Source organism: Canis lupus, chromosome 33, assembly GCF_011100685.1.
Source record: "Canis lupus familiaris isolate Mischka breed German Shepherd chromosome 33, alternate assembly UU_Cfam_GSD_1.0, whole genome shotgun sequence".
NCBI classification, from domain to species: Eukaryota; Metazoa; Chordata; class Mammalia; order Carnivora; family Canidae; genus Canis; species Canis lupus.
Window position 1 is genome coordinate 18,018,262 of NC_049254.1, and position 14,452 is coordinate 18,032,713.

A 14,452-nucleotide genomic window follows, 5' to 3' on the forward strand; every position below is an offset into this window, starting at 1 on the left:
TGTGTCAACATGTTAGGGGATATCTAATGTACATTTTTTAAAAGATTGTATTTATGTATTTATTTATATGAAATAGAAATAAAAAAAGAAAGAAATAGCATGAGCACAAGCAGGAGTGCGGGGGAAGAGGCAGAAGGAAAAGGAGAAGCTGGCTGCCCGCTAAGCATGGAGCCCAACAAGGGGCTCGATCCCAGGGTCCTGAGGCGAAGGCAGACATCTAACTGACTGAGCCCCCCGGGGGCCCCTAACGCACCTTTTTAAATGTATTTTTAATTGATTGATTAATTGATTAATTTTAAAGAGAAAGTGTGTGAGAGAGAGTGGGGGCAGGGAGCATGGGAGTGGGAAGGAGAAACTTTTGCAGACTCTGCAATGAGTGCAAAGCCCAACTCAGGGTTCCATCTCATGATCCTGACATCACCACCTGAGTGGAAACCAAGAGTTGGATGCTTAACCAACTGCACTAGCCAGGGATCCCTAATGCACTTTTTTATTTTTTATTTTTATTTTTTTAAGAAACTTTTTAAAAACATTTTATTTATTTAATCCATGAGAGACACACAGAGAGAGTCAGAGATATAGGCAGAGGGAGAAGCAGGCTCCATTCAGGGAGCCTGATGTGGGACTTGATCCCGGGACTCTGGGATCATGCCCTGAGCCTAAGGTAGATGTGCAATTGCTGAGCCACCCAGGCATCCCCCTAATGTACATTTTTTAAATAAAATGAGCTGTTGTGCAGAAAACTTGAGAAAAATATAATTAAATGCATTTTAAATTTACTGCATTCATTCAGATAGTAGTCATTACAACCTAAGCGATTTAAGTTACATGTGGAAAGTTCTTCCATGGTGCTCCCATTCATATAATGCCTCCTCCTTCTTCCTTTCTCCCAATATTTTCTTCCTATTACAAGAGTTGGAGGTCCCTATTAGATGGTGACCCTGTTTTTCTTTTATTCCTGGCACCCAGGTCAATTCCAGGCATAGCAGGCACTTAATACATGTTAATTACTATTACTAGGGAAGAGTATGGTAGGAAAATGTTTTGTGTCAATTGGACACTGAGATCTTTACCTTTCTCTGCATCTAGAAGTGAGTTTTCTAGAATTTCTGCCTTTGCTTCTGGCAGAGCATGCAAACTTCTTGGCCTTAGATGAGAGTTGATCTACGTGTATGCTATGCTTGCTGATTTGCTGATGTTATTGACTCTATCTACCTAGTTCAGCCTACAGTGTTTGCCTTCTCAGTGTCTTAGATGGATTCCCTAAATTTGACACCTATAGAATTTGAACATAAGTTGAGATCACCCCAGAACTAACGGCCAGTCATTATAGAGACAGACATTACTGAGGGAACAATTGAGATAACCCTGTCCTAATGCTAAGATCCTGCCACTGTTCTGTGTTCCTCCCATTCTCATTAGATGAAGGTGACAGAGTAATACTATGGCATTTAGGCCAGCCAGATTGTAGCAATAAACGCTAATGCTAAGGAATATATGCAAAGTATATAATACCTCCCCAAGTCATACTAAGTAGTAAGATCTTGTTAATTTTGTGGTAAACTACCTTCTAAACTGTCAAACACAAGGTACTTTTTCTCAGGAGGATGAACCATAAACACATCCTGAACTCTGCTGATTTTCACAATGTAACTAGATTACTGACCTTTACCAAAGATGATAAATACCCACTGGATGAGGAAATACTGTGAGTGGAAGGGAGACTTAAACTCCCTAAAGTCCAGCCAATACAGTAAGGGAGGATAACATTTGGCTTGCCTAATCTGCTGTCACAGGTACTTAACTTCAAGCCCTAAAGCTCTACCATGACTTCTCTCTAATAGGGTTGAAATTTACCTAGGACATTCCAACTATCCCACAAGTCTGACGGCTCTGGATTTACACGAGGAACCACACAACATCCTACAGTGCTATATTAATCAGGACTCTTGGTTGCAGCCAAATCCATGTCATATACAGTCCAGTAAAGGTGAAGGTGAGGAACATGATGACTTGTGTGACTGAAGAGCTGAAGGACAGAGAACATGATAGTCAACATAGCTCATCAGGAGTTATGCTGCCTGGACCCCCGCTTCTCGATATTGTTTTTCTTTGTGTGTTAGCATCATTGTCTCTTCAAGCGCCTTTGGTGTCCTCCACGTAGCTGGGAAGAATGGCCGTCATGAGTGCTGGACTCACATTCTACCACTGTGACTTAATGGCAGAGCCAGCTGCCCATCTGACTTCAACATAATGGCTACACACACACACACACACACACACACACACACAACCTCGTGACTCATCTTTGGCTTTTTCCTAAGCATTCATCATCTAATATATTCCGTGTTTTACTTATTTGTTGTCTCAAGACAATAACATGGGGACAGAATTAACATTTCTGTTCAATTTACTCTCTGATACATCTCCAGCGTCTAGTGTAGCACTTGCCATATAGTTGGTGCTCATTACATATTTGATGAATTAACAAATGATGGAATCTTGCAGGGGATGCCTTACCACTCTGTTAGATAATGTACCCTACAGTATTATACAGGGGAGTACACAGTGCTTCAGTGTGAGGAATACAATCCTCATTTATCGGCCTCTCCCAGCTTCTTTCTGTTTAGCAAAATACATGCTAACTTCAGTGCTGTGGACCTAGACCCAGGAGGGATTTGCAGAGTTCCCCGGGGAAGAGCGATGCCCTTGGGACAATTCAAGCCCTATCTCACCTCCTTGTTATGTTTGCAAACTCTGCATGATTTAAGTAGCTGCTTGGTTTCCTAATCCACGTTCCTCTTCCCCACTGGGATTTAAATCTTATTCTGAATCGAAGGCCTGAAACCCTGCCCAGCCAGGAGGCTAGGTCCTTTGCAGAGGGAGCTACTTCACCCAGACAGACCCCCTGGAACCCACATGCTGCCAACCGTCAGTCAAGCTATCACAAGAACACCTAGGGTACCATGGCAACACCCCATCCACCAGGACTGAATCTTTTAACACTGATGTGGCCTGATTTTCCCGGACTTTTGACAGTTTCCTCTGGGACTGTGCATCCATCGCAGCTCTACAACAGCTCATCACATCTCCGCCGAGTGATGGGAACGTCCGCATCAACGTCGATGATCCGTGACACCACCGGATACAGCGAGGGGTAAACAGGCCTGGAATCTACCAGAGTTTCACACATCTGCTCCTTCGTTTGATACTCAAGGGCCACGCAGCCCGAATATGTCTTTTCACCTCTGTAACTGTCTAACAACCGCTTCACGGTGATAATACATGTCAAAGGCACAGTCGTCAGCGAGCGGCTACGTGTGACTCAACCATCAGTTCCTGAGTCCCCCGCCCCCCCACCCCCGCAAGGAAACCTCCGCCTCGAGCTCTGGGGCGGAAACGCGTGAGGCCGGAGGAGACTACAATTCCCAGCAGGCGTAGCGGGAGCGGCGCGTCACCCAGGCGCAGACCACACGCCGCGGGGCTTGTGGGAGCGCAAAATGACCGCGCGGGGGTTGCGGCGAGCCGCGAGCAGGCTCCTGGAGCGGCCGGCGGTTCCGGGCCGCGTGAGCCGAGCTTGCAGCGCTTTCCGCACCTTCGCGGAAGTTCTCAGGCTGCCCCAGAGACAAATGACGAAGCTCGCGTTCCCCTTACGGGAGCTGGAGCGGCAGCTCACACCGGACTCGAGGGTGGGCCTCCACGTGAAGACCTTTGACCCGAGCCTGGAGGCCATCTCCCGGGCGGAGAGCGTCTTCACCGCCGGCGGCCGGCACCGCATCGAGTACGTCAGCTCCGCCGTGCGTCTCGACCACGCCCCGGACCTCCCTCACCCTGAGGTGAGAGCCGCCCCTGCCCCCGGGTCGCGGCGGCTGGGGCCTCCTGCCCTCACCTGTCGTTGGCACCGACAGAGATTTTCTTTTCTTTTTTTTTTTATTTTTATTTTTATTTTTATTTTTATTTTTATTTTTATTTTTATTTATTTATTTATTTATTTATTTATTTATTTATTTATTTTTGAGAGATTTTCCAACTCTGTGTGGACGCATAGAATTATTTTAACTAAATCCGCATAGAATCTGCGCATAGAATTTAACGAAAACATGTGTAGTTTTAGTTATTTTGGGGTAAATGAATATGGAAAAGATAGCGAAGCCCAAACCAGTTCAAAAAACAAAACAAAAAAAAAACCTGACTGGCCTTTTGTGACCTCTTTCTCTTTTAATGAAAGTGGGGAAAACGTGCCGAGAGGAACGAGACAGACGAGTGAAGAAAATGAAAAGTCTTCATAGTCCCACAAATGTGGTGGTGGCCCTTAAACGTACGTCATTTTCACCCAGTCTCGGTTTCCTGTCCAAAAAATAATAATCACATATACATGGCAACCACGTAGGTTTATGGTCTTAAACAGCGTGAGTGAAATTCCACGGAGAGTGCCTTTAACGCGTGCCTTACGGATGTCATTACTTGGGACTGCACCAGGGCGGTGGAAACTGTCCTTCTAATTACAACTGGTGTGATAGTTTGAATAGTGGGAACTAAGGGTGTAGGGAGGTCATTTAAAGATTTTGAGATAGTATCGTATTTTGACTGAAGCTTCTGAATTCCGGACTTTTTGTGTAATTCGTTTTTTGTTTTTTTTTTAAATTCAGTCTTACTCATACTGTTATTGGATTTAATCCGGCAGAGCATTTGAAATTTATGCAGGACTCAGATCAACTCCTGTTGAAGGACAGACCCCAGTCTTGCAAAATATTTAGCGTTCCCGGCCCCACCCACTGAGTGCCACCCAGTCGTATCCATAAGTAGAAATACTCTTACAGATTCCCAAAGCCCCCCCCCCCCCCCCCCAGAGGGTGATACCACCTTCACCAAGAACCACTGGTTGGGGGCAGCGGTTCAGCGACGCCTTCGGCCCAGAGTGTGACCCCGGGTCCTGGATCGGAGTCCCACTTCAGGCTCCCTGCATGGAGCCTGCTCCTCCCTCTGCCCGTCTCTCTCTCTCTCTCATATGAAATAAATCTTAAAAAAAAAAAAAAAAAAGGAACCACTGGTTAGTATTGTACCTCCTTCAATACCATGTTAAAAAGCAGGGTCATGTATATTAATGGTTAGTATCAGGAACATTATGTTTCTTTCTAGGCTATAGAAGTCTAAAGGGGAAAACTTTAATTGGAGTGAGAGGTCAAGGGGGAGGAATAACCTATAAATACAGTGGTGTTACAGTCTACTCTGGGATTTTTTTTTTTTAGGGAAAAATCAGTTTCCCGGCAGTTTCAGACTTGTAGTTGTACTTGAGAATAAGTTTTGTTGGAATGCATCTAGTTTTTAACTTCAAAAAGCTTTGTAAATATGGAATGCTTAATAAATGTCCCAGATATTCTTGAGTAGCATAATGTAATTCAAGGCACAGGTTCTGGATATAGATGTTCCGAGTTTAAATTCCCACTTCTTCCCTTTCTAGCTATATAATTTTGGGCCGCTTTTTTAGCCTCTCTCTGCCTCTAGTTTTATCATTTGTAAAATGGGGATAATAGTATTACCTACCTTATAGAGATACTGTAAAAATAGGTAAGAAAACATTCTTTTTTAAGATTTTATTTATTTATTCATGAGAGACACACAGAGGCGGAGACACAGGCAGAGGGAGAAGCAGGCTCCCTGTGGGGAGCTCCATGTGGGACTCGATTCCAGGACCCCAGGATCACTACCTGAGCTGAGGGCAGATCATCAACCACTGAGCCACCCAGGTGTCCCTAGATAATAAAATTTACGTTAAGTGCTTTGAACAGTACGTGGCACTGGGAATCATTCAGTAGATAGTAGCTATATGTTAGAATTTGAGGTTTGACTGAACATAAACCACCTTTCTACATGGCTAGGCAAGACAATAGTCTGACAGATTTTTTTTTTTTTTTTTTTTAAGATTTATTTATTTATTTATGATAGTCACAGAGAGAGAGAGAGAGGCAGAGACACAGGCAGAGGGAGAAGCAGGCTCCATGCACCGGGAGCCCGACGTGGGACTCGATCCTGGGTCTCCAGGATCGCGCCCTGGGCCAAAGGCAGGCGCCAAACCGCTGCGCCACCCAGGGATCCCTAGTCTGACAGATTTTTGCAGCTAATACAACATATAACAAAAATGAATATATATACCTAGTATTCAGTTATCTTCTTTTTCCTTGTATAAGGTATGTTTTATAGGCAGAAGCAATGTTGGAAAATCCTCTCTAATAAAAGCCTTATTTTCACTGGCCCCAGACGTCGAAGTCAGAGTCTCCAAAAAGCCGGTATGTTGAAGGAAAAGGTTGGGGAGGTGAGATATAAAAGAAATAGCTACTGAAATTAAAACATGTCTGAACTATCTCTGAAATGACTAAAGTGACTAATGTTGAGAGTTACAAGCAGTCATACTTGTTAAGTTCCTAGAACAATGATTTCTTTCAAACAAGTAGTAAAGTGAGACATTTTATTAATGCCTTTATATTTTCCTGAAGAAAAAGGAAGTATGTCTGGATTTTAGTTGTCTTGCCAGTTTCTTGAGGAAATCTTTTGTCCAAATCTTTTCAAAAGAGTTGCCAGGTTAAGTGTTCTATTGCCGTTCTGTATTCGTTTAAGAATGATCATCTAGTTCCACACTGATTTTATTTTATTTTTTATTAATAATAAATTTATTTTTATAGGTGTTCAATTTGTCAACATACAGAATAACAACCACTGCTCATCCCGTCAAGTGCCCACCTCAGTGCCCGCCACCCAGTCACCCCCACCCCCCGCCCACCTCCCCTTCCACCACCCCTAGTTCGTTTCCCAGAGTTAGGAGTCTTTCATGTTCTGTCTCCCTTTCTGATATTTCCCACTTATTTTTTCTCCTTTCCCCTTTATTCCCTGTCACTATTTTTTATATTCCCCAAATGAATGATTTTAGAGGAAACTGCTTTGAAGTGGTTTTTTTTCTCCTATAATCTTGTATACTTTGCTAACTTCTTTCTCCCTCTCTTTTCCTACCCCTTCTCTCTTTATATATAGATGTAGATAAGATATAGAGATACTTGCATACATATACATATATATATTAGGTAGACCTCAGTTTACCCAGGGCCAAATTATGAGATTATCCCACCCAGTTTGCTATAGTAGCTTTCTGTCCTTTTTTAAATTTCCTTTACTCTTTCTCAATAATGCACACCACCAATATCTAAGATACCGTGTCCCTAAAACTCAGCCCTAGTTCCCCTCAGCTTATTATCTATCCATGGCAAACGTTCCCACTAACCTACGGCTCACTGCCCCCCCTTTCCTTGCGTTGGAACCCTTCCATGAAGCTTCACTAGTCTTCTCTTGCTCCCCATTTCTTCATATAGTTGATTCCCTGGCTCCATTGCTGATGCTAATGATTGTTATAATTCATTAAACCTCCTATCCTTAGGCCTTCTCTGTCTCACCAAGTAATACAGCTAACCTCTCATTTCTAGGTAGGGTGGGTTGCCTTCCTGCTTTGAGAGGACAATGGAAGAAATGTATTCTTGACATTCCTCTGAAAATATTTGTTCTAATTCCAAACAATTTACTTTTTAAATTGTTTATCTTAATCTTTTGCTTTCTGATTAATAGTGCCATTGGACACGAGACCCTGACTTTTTATCATCTTTACATCGTTTTAGTTTAACATATATTTTATAGTGCTGTACATTCTTTTTAAAAATGGTTTAATGAAAGCACTAAAACCATCTAATGAAACATGCAAAACATGCTGATTCTAGGGAAGCAGTAGTCTATCAGGTTTTGCATCTAGGTTTTATGAAAACCTATATGACTGGCAGTAAGTATTTTTAGTTTAACCAATCTGTGCCATAATTTATTTCTCTTTAAAGTGGAAATATATTATTCATCAGAGAATACTGACTAATACGTGACACCATTACAAGGTAACTTTTCACTGAGAGAGAGAGCTAATGAAAAGACTCCCAACATATTTTGGGTACATATTCCTAATCAAAAGTTCTTCTAAGTCATATAGATTCTCTTAAGAATGAATTGGAGGGAAGAAGTAGTGTCATCTAAGCTTATCTCCAGCCACTTCTCTTTTATCCACTTCTCTTTTATCTTTTCCTGTATCATCATCAGCACAGCTAGGATTATATTCAGGACACTTAGGCTCTTAATAAATATTTGCTGATTGAATAGAAAATATTTTGAGTCATTAAACATGTAAAGGACATATTTTAAGAAAGCTTTTATTTTTCCATTTATTTTATCAGGGACACACAAAGAAAATGAATTTTTTCAAAGTTGGAAAATATTTTACATTGGTGGACATGCCAGGTTATGGCTATAGAGCTCCTGAAGATTTTGTTGACATGGTAGAAACCTATCTAAAAGAACGAAGGAAGTAAGGAAAAAATTTTCTTATAAGTTTAATCCAAAAGCACATTTTCATTAATGGAACATTAACATTCTCCACATTATGACTTCACATTAGCAAGTGACTTCTTTTAGAAAGTACATTTTACTCTCATAATATTCTGTAATATAATATTTAGGGCCAAGGTATATAATGCTTGCTTAATTTTTTTCCTATAGATTAGCTTAATGTTAAATTCAAGGGGTTTTCTAAATTGAGACTATAAATGTATTTCAGCAGAGTTCATTAATTTTCTTAAAAACCTCAGTATATTTAAATAAATAAATAAATAAACCTCAGTATATTTTAAATACTTTTTTAAAATATTTTATTTATTTATTCATCAGAGAGAGAGAGAGAGAGGCAGAGACACAGGCAGAGGGAGAAACAGGCTCCATGCACCGGGAGCCCGACGTGGGACTCGATCCCAGGTCTCCAGGACCACACCTTGGGCTGAAGGCGGCACTAAACTGCTGAGCCACCAGGGCTGCCCTATTTTAAATACTTCTGACACCACATCATCTATAAACGTTACTTTTGTTGTCTCCATAGGTAGTCAAATGGCAGTTCTATGTTTCAAGCATTACCACAACGTATAAAACAAACTTTTGAAGTATAAAGAAGTATCTGCAAGTATCTTGCTTGTTATAGCTTTACATAGAAACTAAGATGAAATATTTACACAAAAAAATACAAAACATAATGTGTCTGTTTTCTCTTACCTGTTAGTCTTAAAGTAATATTTGAAAATTTAGACATATTTTTGATAACTTATAGGTAACTGAGGTCATGTCTTGTTCTCCCACTAGAGTTCAAGCTTCTAAAGGAAGAGACTCACTCATCTTTGTGTCCAGTCCTTGGCAGGGGATCTTAGGTCCAATACTTGCTATTGAAATAAATTAATATTTAGTAAATGTAGTGATTGAAAGTAACAGCATTGAGATTTATTGGATTGTAGGATGGACTTCTGGTGAACCGAGAATTCCTTTTGCCTAAAAAAATCTTTAAATTTGGAGTGAAAATTATCCAAAGGAAAAATTTCTTAGCGTAGTAAGGGTCAGGGGGAGAAATGAATGAGTATATTTTATATTGTCATTAATTTTTATTTCTGCATTCTTATAGTTTGATGAGAACATTTTTGTTAGTGGATAGTGTTGTTGGAATTCAAAAAACTGACAATATTGCCATAGGAATGTGTGAAGAATTTGCATTACCTTATGTGGTAAGTATTTCTTTTGAATTATGGTTGCTATTGGAAATACCAGTTTGTGTATATGCATGTGCACTTGAGTCTGTGTGTGTGTGTATGTGTGTGTGTGCCTGCTCTCTCTTTAGTGAGAGAGCAGATCTTACCTCTGCAAGAGTAGTTTTTGAATAATCTTTTTATCAGCCTTTAATAGGTAAGTTCTATGGTACTTCTATTTTCTTTTCTTTCTCTCAGCGTTAGGTTTTCAAAATTATAATCAAAGTATTTTTAAACTGTTCTTTTAGTGTTCTGAAGTGCTTTTCCCTTTCATTTTTTTTTAATGGCAATATAAATACTTGTCTAAAACATGTTAGTGGCTTTTTAACAGCAGTTTGCATATAGTACTTACCAAAATGTCAATGAAATTGCAACTGAAAAATTTGCTAGTTTTTGAAGTTTAAGAATCATTTCAAGAAAATAGCTGGCTCCAGCATACACAGGTAGGATTTTTACATTCTTTAAGAAAAGAAAATTTCTTCTGGGAATATCGTACCTCTGTTTTTTCTGTTTGTCCTAGAATAGACAACTTAGTAGGTTAGTATCTATATTTTCTTTGCTTCATGAGTTCTCCAGATAAAATAGCACCCCAGAGTTCCAAAGGAAAAGTGAAGAACCCATTGACTATAACTTGGTTTCAAAAAAAAGTTAGGAGACCACTAAAACGTATCAGTAAAGTTTAATGCAAATCCAACCATGTTGCTAGTCAGCAACACTTTTGTGTTCTTGTGGTTATGGAATTTGGGGATTTGCAAAAGCCCTGTGAAGCAAAAACTAGAACTACAATTAGTATGAGGAGCCAAAAGTTGGATTATAGTTCATATAGCAGAAAATACTCAATAGTGCCAAACTGGTTTTATTAAGTGATATAGTATTCCTAATTTGGTATCATAGATACCAATTTGTGAAATCATATATTTTCCTCAGTTTTAACTTTAAGGAAATACTACTTTCTTCTTTGGAAAAGAGGTTGTGATAGAAAAAATATGCCTCCTTTTAAATATCAGCATATTTGCTCTTATGAGGAAAGATTCCAAATTCGAGGGACTCACAAGTCATTAGAAACCACAAACTTTCTGCCTCTCACTCCTTTTGCCATTAACATTTTCTATAACTGAAAAGCATAGGTTATTATTTCAGGAAATTTAATTTTATAGAAATTCCCCAGGAAAATTGATAGATCAAAGTTTTACTTTTTAATTGATTTTGTAATCATTCCTATAATTGTAGTGGATATAAGATACAAATAGCCTGATTTCTAGTTTTCCATTATATTATTATATTTAAGGCAGAACTATTTCCTGGTCAAAAATGATTGTAAGTTGGCAGTTTTATATGGATCAACCCAATAATACTATGTATCTTAGTTAACATATATAGTGATTGCATGAAACATTTGTTTTATGTCAATTGCAAATATGGCTCAAGGGTCCTTTTCACTGGTCTTGAATCCAAGATATTATGGCTCTCTGTATTTAAAGCACCATTAAACAGCAAACACATCATATATGCTTTATACATTGCATGCATTAACTCATTTAATCCTCATGGTAACTCCTTTTGGGGGTGTCACTTTTATTTTATAGATGAAAAAATAAGTATAGAGAGATTAAGAAACTTACAAAGGTCACCTAATTGTTATTAAACATTTGTAGCTAGGGATGCCTGGGTGGCGTAGTTGGTTAAGTGTCCAATTCTTGTTTTTGGCTCAGGTTGTGATCTTGGGGTTGTGGAATTGAGCCCTGCATGGGACTCTGTGCTCAGCCAGAGTCAGCTAAGGTTTCTCTTTCCCTCCCCCTGCCCTTCCTCCTGTGCCCTCATTCTCTCTCTAGAATAAATAAATAAATCTTTTTTAAAAATTGTAGCTAAAGTGTGTAAAACTGTATATTAAAAAGATCTTTATTTCCAATGCTTAAATATTTGTTTTCTTACAGATGGTATTAACAAAAATTGACAAATCTTCCAAGGGACATCTTTTAAAACAAGTGCTTCAGATCCAAAAATTTGTTGAGAGTGAAACACAAGGATGTTTTCCTCAGTTGTTTCCTGTAAGGTAAGACTTGATTTATTTTGTAACTAACATCCTTTGTGTTTGATACACATATATAAAAATATATATATAAATACATATAAAACATAAATATATACATAGTGTTTCTTAGTTTGTATTTGTTATATATTATATAGTGTTTCTTCCATTGAGGTATCACTTAAAATAAGAGGAGTTTGGAATACTACACACGTAGCCATGATTTATTGGTACAACCCATCAGCACTTTTATTTTTTCTTCCCTCTATTTTGTCTGCTTTCTGCAGGCTTTTGCTGGATCTTCCCTGTAGGTATCTTCCTTCTCTTTCTGCCTCAGCCTTGCTCAACCCTAGACCACAGCAGAAGTGAAAACTTTTTCCTTTTTTTTTTTTTTTTTTTTTTTAAGATTTTACTTATTCATTCATGAGACACACAGAATGCGAGGCAAAGACATAGGCAGAGGGAGAAGCAGGCCCCATGCATGGAGCCCGATGTGGGACTGGATCCTGGTCTCCAGGATCACGCCTTGGGCTGAAGGCGGCTCTAAACCATGAGCCACCCGGACTGCCCAAACTTTTTACTTTTTAAAATCAGCTAAACAATAGCCACAATAAAGATACTGCCATGCTCTTCTCACTTTCAAAAACAAACAAAAAAAACTACATTATTTTTATGAAAGAAACCTTATTCAGGCTGTGAGGGATAAAAATTTTTCTTTAAAAAAGAAATGCTTCACATAAGTTAGAGTTAAGCATTGGTAGCAGACAGAATGGTTATTTCTCGAGCTGGCAATTTTGAGATATTTGATATAGTTTAGTGATGAAACATGAGTTTGTACTTTGAGCATATACCTTGGATGTAGTAAGTGCCTTGTATTAGAGCAAAGATACAGTACCATTTCCATACGATTTTCTTACTCTAACTTCTTTATGGAAGGCACTATAGTATTTGCTATGAGAAATAATGAAACCAAGTAACAGTTTTATATGAAACTGTCCCCTCATCAGTTATTCAAGGTCCTACCAATCCAGATCACATTTAAATTGTTTGTAATTATGAACATGCCTGTCAAAATCCTTCATTCACTCATTTCTACAAAATGCTCTTCTCCCTTGACTTTCATTCAGGTATTTATCCTGTTCATTTGTCTGTGTCCCATCTGTACAATGGAGATTCCTACAGGCAGGAGTGAAATCCTACTTCCTAGAACCCTGAGCATTGTCATAGAACAATAGCTGTTTCTTTTTTTTTTTTTCTAAGATTTTATTTATTTATTCATGATAGACATAGAGAGAGGCAGAGACACAGGCAGAGGGAGAAGCAGGCTCCACACCGGGAGCCCTACGCAGGACTCGATCCCGGGACCCCAGGACGGCACCCTGGGCCAAAGGCAGGCACCAAACTGCCGAGCCACCGAGGGATCCCCAATAGCTGTTTCTTTTAACTATTTAATAAGAAGGAAGTGAGACCTTCACTAAAAATGCAGCACAAACATAAGATGGACAGATTGTGGCTTAAGAGCAGCATTTATTGGGAAAAAATTAAGCTTTAGTTGACTATAAGTTGAATATGAATTAACAGTTCAGTGAGGCTGGAAAAAACTGACAGTGTTTTCTTGATCTACGTTAATAGAATTATAGTGTTCCAAACAAGGGAATGATCTAACAGTAGTTCCACACTGCTTTGAGCTATATGTCATCAGACCAATCAGATTGGATTGTGGCTCGACATTAATAACAACTGAGCTATCTGAAAACAGATGGTCTTGGGGTGGTTACGTCACTACATCATTCATAACACTTACCTGGTCCTCAGAGTAAACATCCCTATGCCTAGTTAGGGATGTTTGTAAGTCAAAGAAGTGGAGTTGCAGAGAGATATTTGTTTAAATAGAACAGGGAAGCCTGGGTGGCTCAATGGTTGAGCATCTGCCTTTGATTCAGGGCCTGATTCCAGGATCCAGGATTGAGTCCCGCATTGGGCTTCCTGCATGGAACCTGCTTCTCCCTCTGCCTGTGTCTCTGCCTCTCTCTCTCTGTGTCTCTCATGGATAAATAAATCTTTACTTCTTGGCTATAGATTTTAAAGCAACTTACTTCATTTTCTGAGTCTGTTTTCTCCCTAGTAAAAATATGATTGTTAGAGAATAATAAAATGTATTGTGACCGATGTACACACAGCCATATAATAAATGTTAATTTTCCTTTTTTGCCTAAAATCAGTCAGTAAGTAGCATGGTTAGGCCAACAACCCAGATTATCAGATTCTCAGTATTTTTTAGAGATAATCCTTTCTTTAGATATGTCAGCATTCTCTGCTGTATGGTCCTGGAATCACTGCTGCCTCTGTACTCACCATAAGTGACCAAAGTACTGCAGAAGCCATACAAGTCTAAGACCTGAGGTGTAGAAGCCTGGTGACTTTCAAGAACTTCAGCATTCACTGTACCATAGGGACCACATACAGGAATTTGGCAGGCTATACTCTGTAGCTCTCAAAACCCAATTCAGAAAATAGTTAAACACATTCCTTGGTTTTATGCTCATGACCAAGTCCTAGTCCATCCCTCCAGAAAGAAGTTTGGCCTGTTCACGAAATAATTATTATAAAATATGTCAGGTTTTATTTCCTTCTCTTCTTATATGATCCTTGTAGGAGAAAGGTGGAAGTACAGTCCAGCAAATGTTGGCCTTTAAGGCTATAGGCAAAAGTTTAAATGCTAAACTTCACTTATAACCCAGAAATCATTATGGGCTGTTCTCAAGCAGACAGCTTTGGT

At 39.4% G+C, this 14,452-nt stretch overlaps 1 protein-coding gene and 1 long non-coding RNA gene across 7 annotated transcripts in view; one reads left to right on the plus strand and one right to left on the minus strand.

The window, feature by feature from the left end:
* Positions 1–1,916: 1,916 nt before the first annotated feature.
* Positions 1,917–3,352, minus strand: LOC111093810. Its single transcript, XR_005383327.1, has 2 exons — positions 2,966–3,352; positions 1,917–2,164 (listed from the first exon to the last, which is right to left on the minus strand). It is a non-coding gene; the product is annotated as an uncharacterized LOC111093810 (long non-coding RNA).
* Positions 3,353–3,464: 112 nt separating this feature from the next.
* The window catches only part of GTPBP8 (GTP binding protein 8 (putative)), a 76,028-nt gene continuing 65,040 nt past the window's right edge, over positions 3,465–14,452 (plus strand). For 2 of the 6 annotated variants that reach the window (XR_005383325.1, XM_038582821.1), the window contains exons 1-5: positions 3,466–3,836; positions 6,189–6,287; positions 8,259–8,389; positions 9,524–9,623; positions 11,579–11,697. Coding sequence is in view for 4 of the 6 variants with exons in the window: in XM_038582821.1 (XP_038438749.1) it covers positions 3,501–3,836; positions 6,189–6,287; positions 8,259–8,389; positions 9,524–9,623; positions 11,579–11,697 (785 nt within the window). In the remaining 2 variants the exon portion in view is untranslated. Of the gene's footprint in view, positions 3,837–6,188; positions 6,288–8,258; positions 8,390–9,523; positions 9,624–11,578; positions 11,698–14,452 lie in introns of all 6 variants that reach the window. The other 4 variants (XR_005383326.1, XM_038582822.1, XM_038582823.1 and 1 more) reach the window with 4 other exon arrangements.